This window comes from Labrus mixtus, chromosome 11 (genome assembly GCF_963584025.1).
Source record: "Labrus mixtus chromosome 11, fLabMix1.1, whole genome shotgun sequence".
NCBI classification, from domain to species: domain Eukaryota; kingdom Metazoa; phylum Chordata; class Actinopteri; order Labriformes; family Labridae; genus Labrus; species Labrus mixtus.
In genome coordinates, this window is record NC_083622.1 from 19,923,003 (window position 1) to 19,943,593 (window position 20,591).

A 20,591-nucleotide genomic window follows, 5' to 3' on the forward strand; every position below is an offset into this window, starting at 1 on the left:
GTGGGGAATATATGGTGTGTGTGCGTGAGTCAATGGCTGTTTTTTTTTCTACCCATTGTCATAAAATGCAAAAGTGTGCGTGCATATGTGGCTGGAGGAGGAGGAGGTGGTGGTGGTGGTGGAGAAAGGGGGATGTAACGTTGAAAAATAGACTGCAGATGGTGGCTGCAGACGTATCTGACAAAGAGGGGGTGACTCAAAGCTTCTACTTTTACACCAGGAGAGGAAGAGGAGGTCGAATAGTTGACGAGGAGAGAGAGAGAGAGAGAAAAAAAAAAAACTTCAAGTCGCAGTGATGCCTGATGTGCTGCGATTCGGCCACGATATTGGAGGAATGCGCTTTTGTCGCTCGCAGGGGGTGGAGTTAGAAAGTGAACGAGGGCTGCCTACCAAACAGAGGGAAGAGGAGAAGGAGGAGAGGAAGAGAGAGGAGAGAGACGGGTGGGCAGGCTGCTCACCGTAAGCGATGGTCCTCGGATAGAGTCTTGGAAGACCTCATGAAACTGGCTGGTTGAATGGGTTGCAGCGGTAATTGAGCACGGCGTGATTTGCATCTCTCGCATCCTTGGAAGGAAAAAAACAAAACAAAAACTGCAGCAGCACCCATTGCAAGAACAATTTTTATTATAAAGAAGAGGACTTTCTTTATATGTTTTATTTTTAATTTTTGTCTACAACTAATTTTCTCACATTGAGGCTTTTACACGCCAGCAGAGAACAACTCTTTCCCAGCGGATAGGACTCACATGCACGGAGGAAGACAGACCTCCTGCTTGGACCAGATACCGACCCCCCCCCCCCTCCCCACCTCCACTTCTCTGGCGGGCTCAAGCGCAGCAGTTCCCGGTGAGAAGAGAGGAACAGGACTCCCCAGAAAGCCCCTTGTTTGAAGCCCCAGGATTTGTGTGGGAGGGAGCAAGGGAGGGTGAGGGGTACGCAGTTTCTGGTTTTTGAAGGGGAGGGAAGAAGGGACCACGGTAACTTAACACCACAATAGACTTTTGAGTTTTTACAACACTTATTAACCACAGAGAGTCTCACCGTCTTTGAACAAAATGCATTGTTTGTATGCTAGCTTGAAAGCTGTTGTTCCACCCTCTCCCGTCTCTCTGCTAGGCTTTTGCTGGGATGTTTGAGTCGCGTTGTTTGGTGGGGTGAAGGGACCGAGAGAGTGGCCGGAGAGAGAGAGAGAGAGACACCCCCCCCCCCCCCCCCAAGGGACGGAGGCCGAGAGTGGAGCCGGGAGCATGGCTCTGGTGGTGCTGTCTCTCTGGGCGCTAACGAGTCTCACCTGGGCGGACCTGAGCCAGGTTTCAGCCAACAGGCATTCGGTGTACTGGAACAGCTCCAACATACAGTAAGACCCCACTCCTAATGTGTATCAGTGTGTGTGTGTGTGTGTGTGTGTGTGTGAGAGAGTGAGTGTGTGTGGATATGCCGTTTCCTTTGATCTCTCCATTCTCCACCTGTTAAAGGGGATGCAAATGTCCCTATTCCCTGAGCCTAGACTGTCAGGTCTCTTATTTCTTCAGTGGTTTGTAGCAGTTATTAGCTTTGGTTTATTGTCTCTTATGAAAAAAAAAAACATGTTTCCAAGTGGAAGCAATTATTTATGTCCACAAAGACTATTTAAAAAGGCTCCTCGTGTTTCTCTGTAGGGTAAAGCTATTTTTGAGTCTGCCCTGTCAGACCCCCACTGTGCAGTCAAGGTGGCTTCAAACCATCTTTTCAACACCCTCACTTGCACAACTAGCCGGACATATTTAGTTTCTGTTTGTCAGTCAAACATCAATCTATGCAACCTACTATATTCAATTACCTCCCTCCCTTTCTCTACATCTGCTTCTACCTTTAGCCTTGCATTGAGAAGAAGCAGAAAGACATGACTCACATGTGATTCCTCATCTTCTTTCTCTCTCTCTCTCTCTCTCTCTCTCTGTCATGTAACTCTGCCCTTTCAGTCTTTCTCTGTCCTCTCCTCTATCTGGTTCAATTAGGAGCACTTCTTCATCCTGACCCCATTGTGTTGTAGCAGTGTCACTATTCAATCTCTCCTTCGCGCTCTCTCTCCAACTTGCTCTCTCCTTCTATCCCTCTCTAACCCCCTTTCTTGTTTACACTCAGTCCGTTGGCCTTTTTTGTTATCCTCCTAATCCTTTGCTTCTCGCCCCTATCTTGATTCAAGTGAAAAAGCTTCTTTTTTCCCCCCCTCCTCTCTCTTTTTAATACTGTCCGCGTAAGTCCATGGCTCTGCTGCTGGATCCTTAAGAATGGAGCGTGAGTCTGCAGCAGCACATTGTAGGGTTATCTCTCTTTTTACAATTTAATGTAAAATCCCCTAAATAATGTTTGATTTGCTCTGTTTTATCATTTCCTTTAGTATGCATCCACTTTTCATTTAGTAAATTCCCATGCATTTTCTTTTCTACCCAAAATAAAAACTGTCTATTTGCAGCTGAATGACTGATCTGGCGTGAAATATAACAATTTTTTAAATTATATTTTAGTAAGCTATTCAGAGAGTCAGTCACGTCATCCAGTATTTACAGTAATTATTTTTAATTGTAAAAAAAAATGCAGCGATCAACCCTCAACTGTAGATTTACTAGGTAACCAAACGTGCAAGTCACACACTTACACACACCTTCCTTTTTTTCCCCTCCACATCATGCAGTGCATCCCGTCTATGTGGAAGCTCCCCCGAAACACTTTGTTTGCACCACTGTTTGTGGTATTTACTTCCTCAGCAGACTTTATTAGGCCCCAAAGATGTGCAGTCTGACATAAAGCGACTCCGATTTTATGACTTCACTTATTAAAGACGTAAACAATCAAAACCCCCCCCCCAAAAAAATATACTGTTGTTTGTGCAGGAGGAAGATCAATGGTTCTGTGGTCCCCCAACAGCTCTAGACCAGTGATGCTAGTTTACAGCATGAAATAAAACTACGAGATGAAAGTCAATTTATTCCTCACAGCAGAATAACTTAACAGGATGTTAAGTAATTTAAGCGGGAAACATAAAGTTATTGGATGTGGTACAATACTGTAAACAATATTAGTTTCCGAGAATGTAAGAAAATCATTTGGAAACTTTGTAGAAAAACTAATATTTCATGCACAGTTACAGCTAATGCGTTTTAGCTGATATATATTTTTTTACAACTCTCAGTGTGGAGGGTGCTTATTTTCAATCTCTATACCTCTTTGCTCTGTAGTAATTTAATAATGAATGCTAATGTAATTCCACCTTCGGGTTTCATATCGCAGACAGAAGTTGATTTAGATAAAATGTGGAGAAAACGCTTGAAGGCATGAAGGAAAAGAGGTGAACCCGTGCCCATCGGTACTATTAGCTTGACTCAACTTGAGCAGTTTTAACCTGGGAAAAACACATCCTTAATGGAGTTATTTATTGGCAGCTTTGGCTGACTATTTGCTGTTAAGTTAAAAAAAAAAAATCTTCTGGTAGTTATTCAGACACAGCACTGGGAGGACCATAGCAGACTGAAGCAGGCTAACCTTTAACCCGACTGTCCTGGAGCCCTGCAGTCTCCTTCTCTCTTCACACGTTCACTGCCAATATCTCTTTTTTGATCCCAGCGGCAGAATGTTCTTAGCCCCTGCAGTGTGTGTGTATGTGTGTCTTTTATACAACACTGTGGTTAATTAAAGAACACTGCATCTCAGTGGACCTGCTTCATCCCTGATCTTCCCTTCTCTCTCTCTCTCTCTCTCTCGTCTTTCTCACTGCACACAGACACAGTGACAATGTATGAGCTGTGAGAGAGGGGATCACTTTTTCATTCAGCCTAGTTATTGAATTAGGAGACAAAGGGGCCATGGGCAGTGGCTCACAAAAGACAGATACACTACAGGATAACCTGTCTCATTTACTCTTTAATACACGTTTCCAAGACAAGCACAGATCCTATTTCTGCCATTTATTTTAATCTCTGCCCTCGACACCATTTTGACATTAGTAGGATTGGCCATCGTGTCGCTAGCCGTTGGCAATCTGCGTCTCTGGAGTTTCTCTAACTCGCAGTGCGGTGTGGAGGTTTAGAAGGGCCAATAATAAGCTGTAGTATAGCTGTCAGTGTGAGTGGTAAACACATTGTAAAGCCTCGGGACCCTGCAGTTTCTCAACCAGCTTCTGACCCCGAGCCACTCATCAACAACAAGAGACAGGCTGAAACCGTTACCATGGATTAACTGCTTCCAACACAAGCACACAAGTACTCCCTTATAACTGTACATGTGCTCACACATAAATCTATGATCGTGTTGGTGTACACAAACACACACACACACGCCAACAAACACACACACACACGCCCCTGCTGCATACTTTTTTACACTCAGAAGATGGATCATCTCCCGCGTTTGTGTCTTGCACAAAGTCTGTTGCCATTATCTATCAGTCACTTGTCACTGATATCCCTGGGCATGAATGTGTGTGTGTGGTGGTGTGTGCGTTTGAGAACTAGTGTATGTGTGTGTGTGTGTGTTTGCCCTCTTACAGATGTCTCTGCTCATCGATGGGTGACTGAAACAAAAACAAATCCATCAGTCCGTTAAATCACACATTATCTTCCACCACCTGGCAATTAACCACTGCTGTGAGTGTGTATGTGCGCACGAGTGTGTCTGTGTATGCATGTAATCTAATAACGCACCAGTTAACCGGTTTGCATAATAGATATCTGGTCATATCTCTTAATTTATCAGTTGTATATTTTCGGGGCGATTACGTTCTGCATAAACAAACGCATAACCGTTTCTAGACTGTAGCTTGGTGTGTGTTTGCATTTATTTGTGCGCGTGCGTGTGTGTGTGTGTGTGTGTGTGTCGCAATGACATTGTCACCTCAATGCACGCTACTGGAATGAATCCGGCTATCGCAAGCAGATTTTTTTGCTCCTCATAAAAATGCACATGCGTATGTGTGGTAATCGATGCTGAGGTGGAACTTGTTTCATATTCATCCGGCTCATCGGAGTGTGCAGAGACACGTCACGCAGGACGAGAGAGAAATAATGCAAGAATGTGAGGAGAGAGAGAGAGAGAGACAGACAGTGAGAGAGAAATACTACAGGACGTGTTAAGAGGAGAGTCAGGTGTACAGATAGTTCTTGTGTTGAATCATACCAGAGCTGTGGGAGGAAGGGTCATCATACTGATAATGGTAATGATAATGCTTGGCCAATGCCCTGATCCATACACTGAGTTCTCACATCTGAAACCATAACACAGACCGAGCTTGTGTGTGTGTGTGTGTGTGTGTGTGTGTGTGTGTGTGTGTGTGTGTGTGTGTGTGTATGTGAGAGAGAAACAGAGAGAGACAGAGGGGGAAACACACGCAGATGAGAGGATTAAGCAGGCCAATAAACCACCCCCTCGACAGCAACACAAACCTATCTGTCTCCCAGCCCCACTTAGGACAACAACATTTACATTTATGAATATGTGCACAATGGAGAGTATTACTCACTCACTATCACAGGACACGCGGCCCGTCTGTGGATGTGTGTGTGTCTGTGTGTGTGTGTGTGTGTGTGTGTGTGTGTGTACAACCTATCTGTCATAGACGTTTGTGCTGCTTCTCTGTACGCTAGCTACCACGGTGTTGTGCGCTGGTACTCATGCAAACGCTCGCACACAGGCTCAGTGATCATCATAACAGTCATACAGACTCAGCGATCAGACTGTTCATTAGCGGTGAATAATATGGCCACATAGCAAACAGGTGAGTGGGTGCTGGCGTGTGGGTGTGAGAGTGTGTGTGTGGTGTGCAGACACTTGCACAGAGACGCCATTAATTAAAAGCAATAGGGAACACCTGTGTGATGGATGACTTCTGTCTGCATAATAAGATCCACTGCCCCCCCCCCCCCCCCTTCTCTCTCTTTATGTGGGTGAATTTCTCTGATTGGACGGCTTTTTTGTCTGCCAGCTGAAGCGAGCTATAAGGTACAAGCACAAGAAAGTGGCAAAAGAAATAAATTATCATTCCGTCCTCCATCGTTTTTTTGTTTTTTTTTTCTCTTTGAGGATGAGCTAGATTTCAGGAAAGCGCTCCCACATCTCTCTTTGCCTCTTATCCTCCAGTTGCCTGATGGGAAAGCACTCTAGGGGTGGTGATATTTTGGGAGCTATGTAGTTTAATGCGACTGTTGTGAGACTCCGTCAAATTAACTCGGACTGAATCTATCCAGTGTAAGAAAAAGTGCCGTCTTTCTCTGAGCTCTGGTTTTCCTTCACCTCACCTCACCTCACCTCTCTTCACCAAGGATTTATTTTTCTTTCTTCTTGCTTTCCTTTTTTTGCGATTTTGTCCAACGCCAACTCAGACATGACTACTTGGTTAAAATTTTCACACTTAAACATCAAACGCACACATTGATCGTGAGAAAAGGACAAGCACCGAAATATTGAGTCCACCATGTTATTCCACATCTCTTGATTGACTCTTTCATTTCCTCAAACGCGGTCTCGCTGACATCATCGGCTAATCGGAAGCATTGCTGTGAAAATGGAGTATTGATGTCTATCGTTGGAGCTTGTATAGTTTGGAATCAAATGGTCTGAATGCAAAGGAAGCATGTGTTCAAGGATTTTAGGGATGTTATTTGGTTAAGACCAAGCTGATATAAAAGTCAGACGGATTTGCGCAACAACTCTGATCCAACCTGACACAAAATAAGAGTCTTTAAATGGCCTGCTAGAATTGGCATTGATTTAAGTGACAGTGGGTTCTAAGCAGTGGTTAGCAAAGATGCTTCCGAGGCATTTATCAAGCCTTTCAGAGGAGCTGCCACAAATGGCTTTATATGGTCGTTCAGAACAAATACCATTTTTACCTCAGAGTGTGTGGTAAAGGGAAGGAAACAATGTTCTGTTTTTGTGAAGAAAATGGAAATTCTACGATGATCCAGTCATTATCAAGTAGTGAAATGAAGGGCTATTATCAAATGAATTCAAGTTATTGAAATACTTATACCTCAACTGCAGCTTAAAATGCTTTATTTAGTATCAATGAGTGCACCAGTCTATGTACTCATCAGTACCATGATTAAAAGTTTAAATCAGCCAGTTTCTTTTTCAGCCAAACAGCAGTTTAAACAGCAAAATATACAACATGGCTGATATAACAAACTTTTTTTGACGGTCACAAAGAAGAACTGATTTCAGGTGACCGAAGCGAAATACAACCGTATGGTACTGGCAAAATGCAAACTTTAATCAAAGCTAACAACATGTCAGTACTCTGTTTGTCCACCAGTTATACATGTACATGTATGTACATTTTAGAGAAAACAGGGCTGACACTGATTTCCATGTTTAATATAACAATTTAGCCAATTAACGATTGTGATACAAATGTTTCATCATTTATTTTGGTGTAAGACTCCCACAATACCAACATTTTCCCCCATGTTTGAGCATGAAAACAGATCAGAGTTCCCTCTGCCCCCTGTTCTAGGTGAGTAGGTAGGTCAGGTCATGTTAGTTAGGTCAGTAGTTAGGTGAACAAGATAACAGCATAAAATTGATACGACACAATAGATAAACTTACAGCGATTAATGCCACATTATTTACAGATCTGCCAATCTCTGTCAACAGGTCTGATATCGGCCAATGTCGATGAATCCCTCGTACATTTTTAAAAAGTGCTGTTATGCGAGTTGTTTCTCTGTCTCCCTTGAGTCTAGGTATCAGAATGGAAAGCTAAGGATATCCAAGAAACTGCATCACTGCTGGTGTTTCCTACAGGTTGAGATTATATTTTTAGTTTTCAGCCTCAAGGGAGGTGGAGGTGTATTGTGGTGGGCAGAATCACAATCTGAACTGCACATAAAAGTGGTACAGCAGAGAACTCCATCGCTGTTTTTTGTATTCTTTCACATTTTTTCCTATAACCTTTTTTTTTAAAGTTGTTTCTGGGCCATTGTTGCCTTTATATGATTGGACAGCTGAAGAGAGACAGGAAATGTTGGGAGAAGAAAGTGGGTTCGGACTTGAACCCTCGACCGCTGAGACAAGGACCATCGCCTCTGTATTTGGGGGCCGCGACTTAACCACTAGGCTACCTTAACTTTAAACAAGCAAAAGAAAACAAATATTTTTGTAAGAGTGTGTCTGAAATCATTTAATGTATGGGTAGTGTTGTTTGTATAACAATGACAACATGTGTTCGTTGGTCTGAAAAACACGACACAGTTATTATTATAGCTCCCACCACTGAACACTTTCTGTGTGCACCTCTTTTAAATGTGACTGACACTTAAAATAATAATGTAGGTGATGTTTTGACACTGCTGCCGGCCTGTTTTAATGGTCTGTGCACGTCTGTGTCATTTGGCTGAAACTTCAAGGATAATGCATGCAGAGCCAATGTGTTGTTAATAATGTGATATGGATTTATTTGGAATTTGTCCTTATCAATGCTTGGACCAGTGATTTATATGATTCATGACACGGACAAATCTGTGAAAACCACAAGTTTACACAATTTACATTTTTTTACATCTTAATTCTAGGAAAATTGGGCGTTTGATCATCAGGGTTCAGACAGTGTGTGTTACTTCCCGTGTGTTTGATGTCTTTTTTTTTTTTTTCATCAAGCATGAATGACATGTTCAGACTCAGCATCATGTCCCAGACAAAGATCAGCCGCAGTACATTTAAAAGATTAAACTCAAGTCTCTTTCTTTGAATATCTTTTAGGATTACGTTTGTTGATTGAAATCAAACATTCTGCATTTATTAGTTCCACGTCTGCCAAAATGTGCACGCATGGTTATCATATCATTTACCACCTGCTGGGAATCCCAACAACTTAGAGCAGCGGCAGCTCAGCCAAATCCCGGGGCAGACAGACAGGATGACTTTCTCAGTTCAAAACACTGATAACATGGTCTTATCCTTATGCCTAAAAGGATGACCAAATATGCATCTTTGAGATTTTTGGGCCAGTTACACAGGTCTCCTAATTTAGAGATGCACGACAAATCAATATGTGTGTGGAGCTTCGGTTTACACCAGCTTCCAACCACATGGAACCAGTTACACTGGACAGTCTTCAGTGTCCAGCAAACATTTGATAAAGTACCCCTGAAAAATGTAGCCCAAACCTTGGACCGTATCTGAAATGACCTAAGTCTTAGATCTGTTATTTGCTTCCACTACACACATCCTACCACGCAGGTAGAGCTGATCCTCGATGGTAATAGTTGCTTCAAGCCTAGAATTTAATTTGGTACATCAACATTAACATAGGAACATCTAGACCTTGATTGTACCCACAACAGGTTTTCACTCTGAAGAATTCATTCATAAGAATGATTTTGGACTGTTTAGTGCCTCTGTCCTAAACAATAGGATATTTGAAAATTGCCTGTTAATGCTTTTAGGCCTTTGTCCTGCAAAAAGTGCTGATTTGTTGACTAACCGACTGAATGCGGTGTCTCTAGTTTCACCTTTATGTCTTTGGGCAGTGTGCATAGGTTACATACATCTCTTCTTACATGAATCTCAAAAAACTGAAATGGACTTTTTGGTAAATGTGTTGCTTATTTACTTTAAAAAAAAAAAAAAAAAAAAAGAGTTTAAACAATTGCTTTCTTTCTGTTTTGAAGCCACATTCGCTCTGTCAGAGGCGATGTTTCGAGAGTCTGAAGATGATGAAAAGCTCCTTTCAGGTTTTCAAACAATGCGGATCATTGTTGTCCAATTATTGTTGCCGTTTGAAAACCAAAAAACGAAGACTCAAACCTGCATTTTTTGCCAGGTGTATACAGATGTGGAAATGGGCTGAGCAGGTAGTGCACATTCTTTTTGATCACTACTGTCATGTTGGTAAACGCAGTCGCTTCACAGTGTGCCAACAAAACCCAGGAAAGATGGCCACTAATGCCCCCCCCCCACCCTTTAAATATTGTATTTTAAACCTCTCTGTTAACCTACCCTCAGCCTTCATGTTAGTCTCCCCTGCCTCGATTTACTTTCAAAGTGTCAAACGTTTTTTGACATGATTTATGAGGTGTCACTCTATTTGAACGCAGGTTCTCTGATAAGACAGGCAGCATGCCCGCTGTTCTCTCCTTCACTCAGACTGTAAATGAGCAGGACACGGTAACAGATGCACATCATAAACCTTTGTGGGACCTGATACCAATGATTCCAGCATCAGCTAGAGAACAGAGACCTATTTGACATCGCAGAATGAAGACACACAGGAGTTCTTCTTACAGAGTGAATCACATCAAAGTTTGCTCCTCAACTGGTGTTTCAGGATGTTTTTGGTGGTCTGTGATCACTGTGCTGCGTAAGCTGAGGGTAATTGCAGGACAGTGTTTGGGTGAGTAATGTAGAGGCAGAGTACCGAAAATGTGAAGCTCACAAATTAAATTAAACAGCGACAGTAAAGTGACACTAAAAAAGATCATTTAGGGGCAGTATGGATCTTAATGATAAATCTTCCGAGTTCTCACTGCAGTAACAAGAGCAGCTGTGTCAGAGCCGCGCAGTGTTTGTGCTGATTTAAGTTAAAGTGGTGCCGTCTGAGGCGGATGAATTGCCTTTTTGCCTGACAGCCAAATTACCGAATGACCGTCTCCTCCTCGTTATTTGTAGATTTTAGGCCAAAATGTGGGGCGAAAACACGAATTTATCTTCCCCACCCGTGTGTTAAATTTGAACAAATTGCCCACAGAGAACTGATCCCCCCAGCTACGGGCCGGAGGCGGTACACACAAAAAAAAAAAAAAACAACCGAACATGCACACATTCAGACGCACACACACTGGATGTTGTTGATATTAACATTATTCTCTGAGCCAATGCCTCCTAAGCTCCGGCAGTGTAATCAGGTGCTAATAACAAGGCTGGGATGTTTACAAGCTGTTTCAAAGCTCTTTGTGCGTGTGTGCGTGTGTCTAAGTGTGTGTGTGATGTCTACTCTACTCCACGCTAGAGCTCTTGGGGCTTTCATGGGGGGGTACTAATAATGCAGACTGTCAGCCCTCGCACACACACATGCACGCACACACCAGATGCTTGTATGGTGTATTAGTGATGTTGCTAATGGTTGTAGCGTAGAAGCAGGAGGCCATATGCTGAGTTTGATCACATCAGAGCAAAGCGGCCAAGTGTTAATAAACTCTACCGACATGCTGATTAGTAATCCTCCACATAAAGACCAAACAGTAACACGTGAAAATGCAGCTGTTTTCACCAAACTCGCACCAGGAATAAACTGTCACAGTGTGCGCATTGTTAGTACTCATTGTTAGTGTCATCGCTTAATCTAGATGCAAACAAGGACGGCACAATAAATCACAGCTTCACCGTTATCGAGAGGTGAGCAGTTGCAACAAACACATCGCAAAAAATGAAAATGAATATTTAATATAACAATGTTCAAATCATATATTAACAGATATGTATTTTTGTGTAAACAAGCAATGCTTTATCTCAAGAACCTCTCAACCCCTGGGTATAACGGCTCTCACACATCACATTCAGAAGAAGCTAAAGCTATTAGCTCCCCTCCTGATTAATTGTTCACCTCTTCTTGGATTTATTTTGGAGTCAGAAAGAACATGCTGCAAACACGGGCACTGTGTGAAACATGAAGAACTGTAGATGGATTAAAACTGTATTATGTGCACTTTCTAATAATTGATTATCAGACTTGATAATGTTATCACAAATTTCGAACAGTGTTCTCTGTCATTGTTTTTCTTGAATCATACAGGCCCAATGTTAAGAACTTCAAATCTAGGTTGTAAAGGGAAAAGCAAGGCGGGGTTTTATCGAGTTGTATCCTGCAGTGAGCGTCACCTCAACAGGTTTTCATAAGAAGCAATCAGGGGAGATATGAGAAAGTCCTGATTACAATGGTTTGATTGAGCAGAAGAAAAAAAGGTAGAGGACACAGAATTATGCTTATTTCCTCCACAGAAAGAGCGCGCAGAGAGGGAGAGAGTCTTTAATTGAGGTTTTATCCATTTAAGCTGTCACTAAGAGGCCAACTCTGAAACCTTTTAACCACTCTCCTCTCAGTAATGACACAAATCAGAGAGGAAATGTGTTTGTGTCGGAGCGTCGGTGTGTAAGTGTGCGAGTGTGTACCCGCCTGTGTTAGCGCTCGTGAAGCAGGAGGGTAATTATGCGGAAATTGGGAAACGGCTAAGTGAATTATGACCTTGTTTCAGCAGAAGGCTTTAATCAGCCCCAGCCAGGCCACGGAAAAGGGAGGCAGAAATGTTCGCTTCACAAGCACTCTGCTCCTGATGGCCACAGCAACCAGTCAGTAAAACTGTCAACCAGTCTGATGTGTCAGGGCAAACCAGTCAGGCAACCAATAATTCAACATTATTGGTTTTCCATTGTGTATTATATCTGTGTGTAAGGTGTTGGGTTGGTGTGCGCTGGAGTGGGTAATAATAATTCAAAATCATAAATATTCCTGACTTTCAATGTAATAGTAGGAAACAAAAAAGACTGAGGGCAGAAAATAGTCATTATTTTCATAATCAATCCATTTCAGATTATTCTCTCAATTAATTGATTAATTGTTTGGTCACTTATTTTCTAGAAAAGAGTGAAAATTGCCAGTCACAACTTCTCCATGCCCATGGCGACCTCATCACATTTCTCTAATTGCTTTTGTCCTTTAATAGCTCAAAAAATATTAAGTCCACAATGTGAAAAAATTGAGCAAAGTTAGAATTTTTTTTTTTTTGTTGAAAGGCTGGAACCAGAGAATGTTTGCTAAACAAATGACTTCACTACTTCCTCAACTACCAAATTACAGCAGATGAATTTTGAAATCGTTCAGCTCTGAGGATCATCAAGTCAAATTTTCTTTCACATCAAGTTAAAACAAGTTAAAATATATTTCTATAAATGTGAAGATTTAGCTTTCATCCGTGAACGTCGTCGTGTCAGGGAGGTATTCAGCGTGTCTGCATCTTGTTAAACTACTCTGGAGTTGAAAAAGGTTCAACTCTGCGCACTGTTTGCTCACATGGGTCTGTTTGCCGCAGAAAGCTTCCTGTCTGATGGATAGAGGGCTCACAAATCATCGGGTTAATTATTAGCTAAGAGGAGTTTTTGTCTTCACAGTCCCTGCTGGGGGATTTATGCCTGTGCATTTACATAAGTGCACACATTTACGTTAATGGTAAGTGCATAAATTGTCTCGCAACCCCACTTAGTGTGGTCCAACTCCCGGGGTTGGGGAAGCTACTTTGAAAGCAGATGTTTTTTTCAGGCTACTAATATCTTCAGAGTGAGAGAGGTTGGCTACTCAAAAACAAGGAGTTAAAAATACTTTGTGATAATGAAAATCTGATTCAAATTGCTTCTGAATAGAGTTGAATGTTAAGAGTGCACACCTGTTTACCTGCCTGCAGACACGAGATTCCAGATGGTGGATTGAATCAATCAGGATGACTCAGTGAGCAAAGTCGCATCTTAAAATAGCATGCAGCAACCTCACTGAGCATTTTGAAATAAATATAGAAAAAAATCAATACTGATGGCTGATGCATGTTCTGGCTGTGTCTAAGATTAAATAAAAGGAAAGGAGGTGCAGAAAGGTATTGGTTAAATGTACATTACATATTTTTTTCTTTTTATGCCCATAATTGTTTGTAGTTTCAGATGTGAATGGCTATAAAAAGGCAATAACTGTCATTTAAGCAATACCATCATTACATACCATTGAGTTTTTAATACAAGCAAGTTTCTGCAAAATGGCGTTATTCTACTTAGTTAAATTCAAAGTAACACTGCTTACAGCTAAACTGAAAGGCAAAAAAAAAAATAATTAAAAGAAATACGATATTTTTTCTTGATGTTGTGGCTGTTCTGCCAAGCAGGTGCACCCAGTCTTGATAGAAGCCAGTGAAACATGTCATTCTGGTCTCAAAGCGTCCATGTTGTCTGAGAGAACATTTCAACATTTTGTTCTTGCATCTTTCCTTCTCTTATATTCATGTGTTTGTTTTTGTGTGTGGATCAAGAGTGTGTTCCTATCTCTTGCTGTCCAGATGTGGGTACTTTCAGCAGCACCGCTGTGTGTCTCTGAGTCTCTGTATGGGTGCTGGTCTGGCTGTCTATTTCTGTCAGTGTTGGATCGATGGCATCCTACAGACACTGCACTCCTCTCCTGGATGTTTCAGCCTGATCCTCTCGCTCTCTCTCTCTCTCTCTCTCTCTCCATCTCTCTCTCGCTCTCTCTCTCTCTCTCTCTCTCTCCATCTCTCTCTCTCTCATGTATCTGTTGCTTCTTCCCTCTTCTTCTCCATCTCTCCTGTTGGCTCAGCTTCTCACCATCACTTCCATGTCCTCCCCTACATCACTGTACAACTCTTGAGTCTCTCTTGAGCTCTCAGTGTGTGTGTGTGTGTGTGTGTGTGTGTGTGTGTGTGTGTTCATGAGGATACTATTCTTTATGAGAGATTCCGGTTTTCACTCACATCATGGTTAGGCTTTGCAGTGTGCTGAATTGTAATATATGATGTGCAGCTCCTCAGAAGTTGTGCAGCTAATTTGAACATATGGGAGATATTTGTACATTTGATCAATGTATTAACACTTTTTAATGGCCCTACATTGTTGTGAGTTGATTATATTTGGTTTTTAGATTAATTAGGCTATTTTAAGACCCCTTCTTTGGTTGTAGAAAATGTAAAGTTTTTTTTTCTCCAAAATAATTATCAATTGATTAAAATAAAAATATTTGGACAATTATGAAAAAATAACTTGACTTATTAGTCCATCAACAAAACTGAAAAGAAAATTGATAAAGCAACATATATATATATATATATATATATTTATATATGTCAAACTGTATTACAGCCTCAGTGTCCCGAATAAAATACTTCAAATTAAATGCGTTCTGAGGCTTCTCATATTAGAGGAATGTACCATAGTTCAGCTTAATATGAATAAATATAATTATCATATAAAAAATATAGAAATACATGTTGAATTGCATTCTCCATTTATCATTATGTAACATATTTGGGAAATTCTGTAGAATTAACCTTAAAATAGTGCAAAATGATGATCGCGCACACTCACTTTGTTAAAGTTGTCCTACACTTACCAGATAAAAGACACGTTTGGTGCGCGGGTAGCCTAGAGGTTAGTGTACGTAGAATATGGTCCTCTAAGCGGTCGGCTCAGGTTCAAATCTGACCTGTGGCTCATTTCTTGCATGTCATACCCCACTCTCTCTCTCTCCCTGATTTCCACCTATCCACTGTCCAATCTCTACAATAGAGACAAAAAGGCAAAAGACAGACAAAAGCCCAAAAATAACTTCAGTCAAGTATAAGAAATCTTCATCAATATTTGCAGAATTAACAATGTGCAAGATTTGTTTTGTTTCGATTAGAAAGCAGTCCTGTACAAGATTGATTTTAACTCATTTGGTCTTTTTTTTGTCTTATCTACAGAGTGAAATACCATGTAAATCCAGGTTCTTCATCACAGCTATTCAATAGTCCAATACTTTCATAAAACAGTAATGGTCATTGACTTTCTTGCAAATGGCAATTGACAAATGTGTATTGACTCACAGAATACATTGTCTATTCATCCAACATTAACTACAAGGTAATGTGTGTGTGTGTGTGTGTGTGTGTGTGTGTGTGTGTGTGTGTGTGTGTGTGTGTGTGTATTTGTATAAGTGTGTGCGTGCATGCATATCGTTGACCTTCGGTGCATAATTTGGTACTATTTTCTGATTTGCACATGCATTACCATGAGGGGCAGCTGCATCTTTGTGTTTAAATGTGTGCACTCTTCACAGAATCGATGGTTGTCAATGGAGGGAGATAGAAACAGAACGGCTAAGCGCTAGGAGCTGGCTGGCCTCAGTGCTTACACCCACGCTGTCTGTAGGCTCTGCTCTCTGCTCCTCTGCTCAGAGGCCCGGGAATGTGCTAGCACTGGCGTAGTAACAGCGCATATGAATGAGTGTTTACTATGTCAGCCAACACTTCTTCTTCTCCTTCGCTATCATGTTTTTAATGGAAGCATAAAGTCCAGGAGGTCTGTGGGAGCTGGTGATATGCTCTGTCTTTATTCCCCTTGTATTAAAGGGAGGTGAACCACATATATGGGGATGGAGGGGGGATGGAGGGGGGGGGTTGGGGGTTGTTGTAATGAATGTACTGCAGTTAAAGAGAATTCTGTGTCACTTCCCGGGAGAGAGAGAAATAAAGGTGGTGGAGGGGGTGGGAGGAGATGCTGTGAAATAGGATGTGTTGTGTTGATGGAGCAGGAGTTCTTTGCAGCCAGGCAAACTCTCCTCCCATCCCAGTATGTGCTTAAATGTGTGTGTATGAGTGTGTTTGTGTGAGTGTGTGGGGTGCAAAAAGAGAGCGAGAAAGAAGGCATGTGAATGCCCCACAGCCTACAAGCATGCCACCCACACACATTACTCTCATGTATTAGACCCATACATATGCATAATCTTTACTCGCCACCTCGTCTACCTCTATTTCCCTTTCCCCCCCCCCAATGTTTTCCCTCTTCTATACATACACACCCACATCATTTTTTCAAGAATACATGGACACACATGCATGCAGGAAAAACTCGTTTCGCAGGGACAATCCCTGTCATTACCTCCCACAGATTCCTCAAGGGAGAACATTGTTATTTTCTCCCAGCTATGATCAAATAAAGTGGAAAAAAAAGAGAGAACACACACACTCGCACTCCTGCACACACAAACTATAAAACACAATACACTCCTATGTTTGCTAAACCGTGATTGAATAAAATGGAGTGATGACACCAGTCCACCCACACCCTCACACTACAAGCTGAGTGATTTTTCTACACCTACCCCCCCTCATCCCCCCGGAGGTGAATGGTAAATCTCAGCATATGTATTGCATCACAAGGTGCAATTTCCTACAGTATCAGCTTTGATAATCAAAGGCTGCCGAGATGGGAGGGCATAGGAAGCCTGTTTAACTCTGCATCGGCCATATCTGTTCGCCTCTTTTGTCGCTGGAGAGAGTAAAAAGACAGAGAGAGCGCACAACAAGAAAGACCAGACAGAAGAAAAAAAAATTCATTGATGGAGGGTGGAGGGGAAAGAGGGGAGGGCACCGAAGAATAGAGGAAGGAGGGCCCTGCTGAACAGTACTGCCAAAACCGAGGTCAATTGTGATGAAAATGGCCGTTCACATGATCATAATAGCGGCTGAGTGACAGCACTAAAGCGGCATGGACGGGCTTATCCTGATCACTCAGGGCCTTGACTGGGGAAATCACAATGCCCCTGAGATCTGTCCTTTTTGGGCTTGGAGGATCACAGAGCGCCCACGGTCCCAAGCTTTGGCCCTGAAACGGCCTTGACATTAGCATATCAATGCCACCTCGGCTACTCAGCCAAGGAGCAGGGCGGCTAGCGATAGTGCCTCCCGGTTAGCATCGCCCTGTGCCTTCACAAGGCTATTCAGCAGGGAGTCAATGCTAACTCAATGCTAAGTGTGAATGGGAAGAAGTGTAAGCTCACTCCTGTAGCGTGAACCCATGTCTGTCGGTTCATTCAGCTTGGACTCTGTGCATATACGAGCCTCTCTGTGTGTCACTTTCTCTTCATGTCCCTGCCCTACTTTGTCTCACACAGTTTAAGTTGTTCTCAAGTATAGCTGTCCACGATGGCACTGCATATCAAAACTTCAGTACATGTTTGGTGCCAATCAAAGTGGGTCAGAAATCGTGAAATATTAAAAAGCTAGTATTGAATGCTTGCTCTCAACTTACGTGTTGATCACAGTGTTCCTTTGGATTTATAATCCTGGCAATTTTGACATGTTATTTAAGCCAAGTTCTACAACTATGTGACAAAATCTGTCATTTCAGCAAGCACTGAGATGTTTGGCTCATTTCTTTGGATGCAGAAGGAATGTTTCAAGAAGAGCAAAGTCCTCTAATTATTTAAGTCAGAGAGGAATGAAATGGAAATTTAGAAAACTGCAAGTACATGACAACTGGGAGAAGACTGACTGTGAAATATGTGATCCTTATATTTTCAAGAGTCAATTGATGTTGTAGCAAGAATATTTTCTCAGCTGCTGTTTCCACTGTCCAAAACCTCAAAGTGCTCGGGAATATGTTAGATACAGGCATGCGATACCACTTTAATGACTAATGTGCCCGCATGTCCTAAACTTGAATTTAGAATAGTGTTGGTATCCATAATAATGAGTGTTCGTGTATCAACTTGCGGGAAGCTGCTTAGCTAGTAAGTTAATGTTTCATTTATATTGGGCGAATGTAGCTTTAAATCTTCCACTTATATAATGAACTGCTTCTAAAGTGTCAACTGTGTTTTGGTCCTATTATAAACACTGCATGGCATCTTTGACAGGTTTGTCGGTTTGCGTCCTAACAGTTAGACTTACACATTTAAGATTGAGAACTTTAAATATCAACCAATGTGCTAGATGTATATCATTTAAATCTGGAGTGAGCCGTTGTACTGATGAAGACATTATATTTTTATTGGCCTCATTACTAGCTCCATAACTCCTAGCTTTAACTTCTGAGTTACATGGACCTGTTGATGAGATTGTTCTGGTTACAGTACTTCTTAGTATCTATCTTTCAAAACAAAGCACCAATTCTCTTTAGTTGAACTCACCTGAAACACAAGAGTTGGGCGTGTGTCAGAGAAAAGAGTGCAGTGTTTGAACAGGTTAAAACTTCAGTGTGTTGAGAGGATTAGATATCACTTGACCCTTGCAGTGGATGGCCTTTTATATCATTACAATTCAATTAGAGATATAAGCTGGTAAAAGAACAGGCCACAATGCAGTTTTAACCTCATTATTACACAGTGGGAAGGAAATGGATGATCTGAAGAAGAACGCCGGGTTTTAAAATGCTGCAGAAGGGACGGAGCGATAGAGCGAGAGGAAGGAAGGAGAAAATCAATGGCTAAAAGTAAAGAATGAGAAAGTAAAAGGGCAATGAAGAGAGAAAGATGAAGGAGACAGGTGAGATATTGGCTGTAGACTTCTTGCTTTGTCATTGGAAATCAGAGCTGCAGGGCATCATGGACACTATTTGATTTTGTTAGTCTTGTTTTAATCTGTCAGTCAGCTCGCACACACACACACACACACACACTCACACACACACACACACACACACACACACACACACACACACACACTTGTGGATAGCCGCCAGTGTGCCAGTGAGTATCGGCAGCGAGCTGAGAGGTTATCATGCGTCGTCAGGTGCCAGACAGACTCTTGGTAGCAGGTTTGTCATTTGTAATTAGAGTGTAATGGAGAGCTGGCTTGTTTTTTTTCTCACCTCTCCCTCCTATTCTCTGGCTGAAGGCTGTCTCAGGGTATCGACAGACAAGTGACGGCACACATTCACACACAAATGCATGCCCTGACACATGTTTGATGGGCCAAGTTTGATTCCATTAAGTGGATTTTGTCAGTTAGTCAGTGAGGTATCGGGTTTGAATGCTGATGGCCAAAGAGAGCTGAACGGGATCTGAAGCAGCCGGTTGAGACACTCACAACACCGAGGGTCACTGAGCAGTGGCAGGCCTAACTATGATTATTGTATGTTAGTCACACACACACACACACACACACACACAGACACACACGCTATCTGGTGTTGTATGGCTATGTGGTCACGGTCCATGTAGCTCTGAGTTCTTGTCACGGTTAAAAAGGCTTCCTCCTGGCGAGGAGGAGGGGGCGAGTGGAGTCTTAAGACGGGGAAGGAGATGGGGGAGTAAGAGGAGCAGGAGATAATAGGAGAAGACTAACAGTGGGGGAGGAGGAGGGGTGGGATGGACCAAAGAGGGAGTGAAAAGGGGAAGATAGAGGCTGAAGGTGGATTTTTCTGTGAGTATGAAAGCCTGCGTGCCTCCGTTCCTGTTCCATTGATGCATTCTAATGCTAAGTGTGTAAGACCGGGCCTCGACTGGTCTCTGAGAGAGACGGCCCTTTGATAGACACAACCAAGCGCTGGGACCGATCCCTCGCATGCCATTCATATGCATATCTGTGTGTGTGTGAGTGTGGATGTGTGTGTGTGTGTGGCTGTACACGCTTTTTTTCTCTTGGCCATTTTAGTAACTGTTTTTAGCCATTTGTGCCACTGGTAGTTTGGTCTAATTTCCATATCAATGAGAGCATGTTTTTGGCTGTTTTGAGCATTGCACATGCTAATCCTAAATTACCCCCTAGGACCGAGCTTTTTATGATGCAGCATCGTATTATTTTGAGTGTGTGTGTGTGTGTGTGTGTCTGTATGTGAGATTTTTTTTCCATGGTGGTAGCCTTTGAGCAGAGAATTCCAGTACCAATAACAGTACCAGAAATGCGTCTGATACTGCATTAAATATAGGGTCAGGTGTTAGCGAGCGCAGCAGTTTAATGGCTTCCATCAGTGATTCTTTGTTTAGAGCAGCAATAGAACTGATTTCAGGTCATTGTTATGGTATGGTAGTAAACAATACTTGCACAGTGCTAGCATACAATGTAAAGTTGGTCAGCGCTACACTGAATAG

General features: G+C 42.2%; 1 protein-coding gene across 3 annotated transcripts in view; it reads left to right on the forward strand.

Moving 5' to 3' along the window:
- The first annotated feature begins 210 nt into the window (after positions 1-210).
- efna3b (ephrin-A3b) overlaps positions 211-20,591 on the forward strand; it is a 62,723-nt gene continuing 42,342 nt past the window's right edge. Inside the window, exons 1-2 of one of the 3 annotated variants that reach the window (XM_061050698.1) lie at positions 211-932; positions 1,117-1,357. In XM_061050698.1, coding sequence (XP_060906681.1) covers positions 1,248-1,357 — 110 coding nt within the window. In that variant the 5' untranslated portion in view covers positions 211-932; positions 1,117-1,247. Of the gene's footprint in view, positions 933-957; positions 1,358-20,591 lie in introns of those variants that run through there. The other 2 variants (XM_061050697.1, XM_061050699.1) reach the window with 2 other exon arrangements.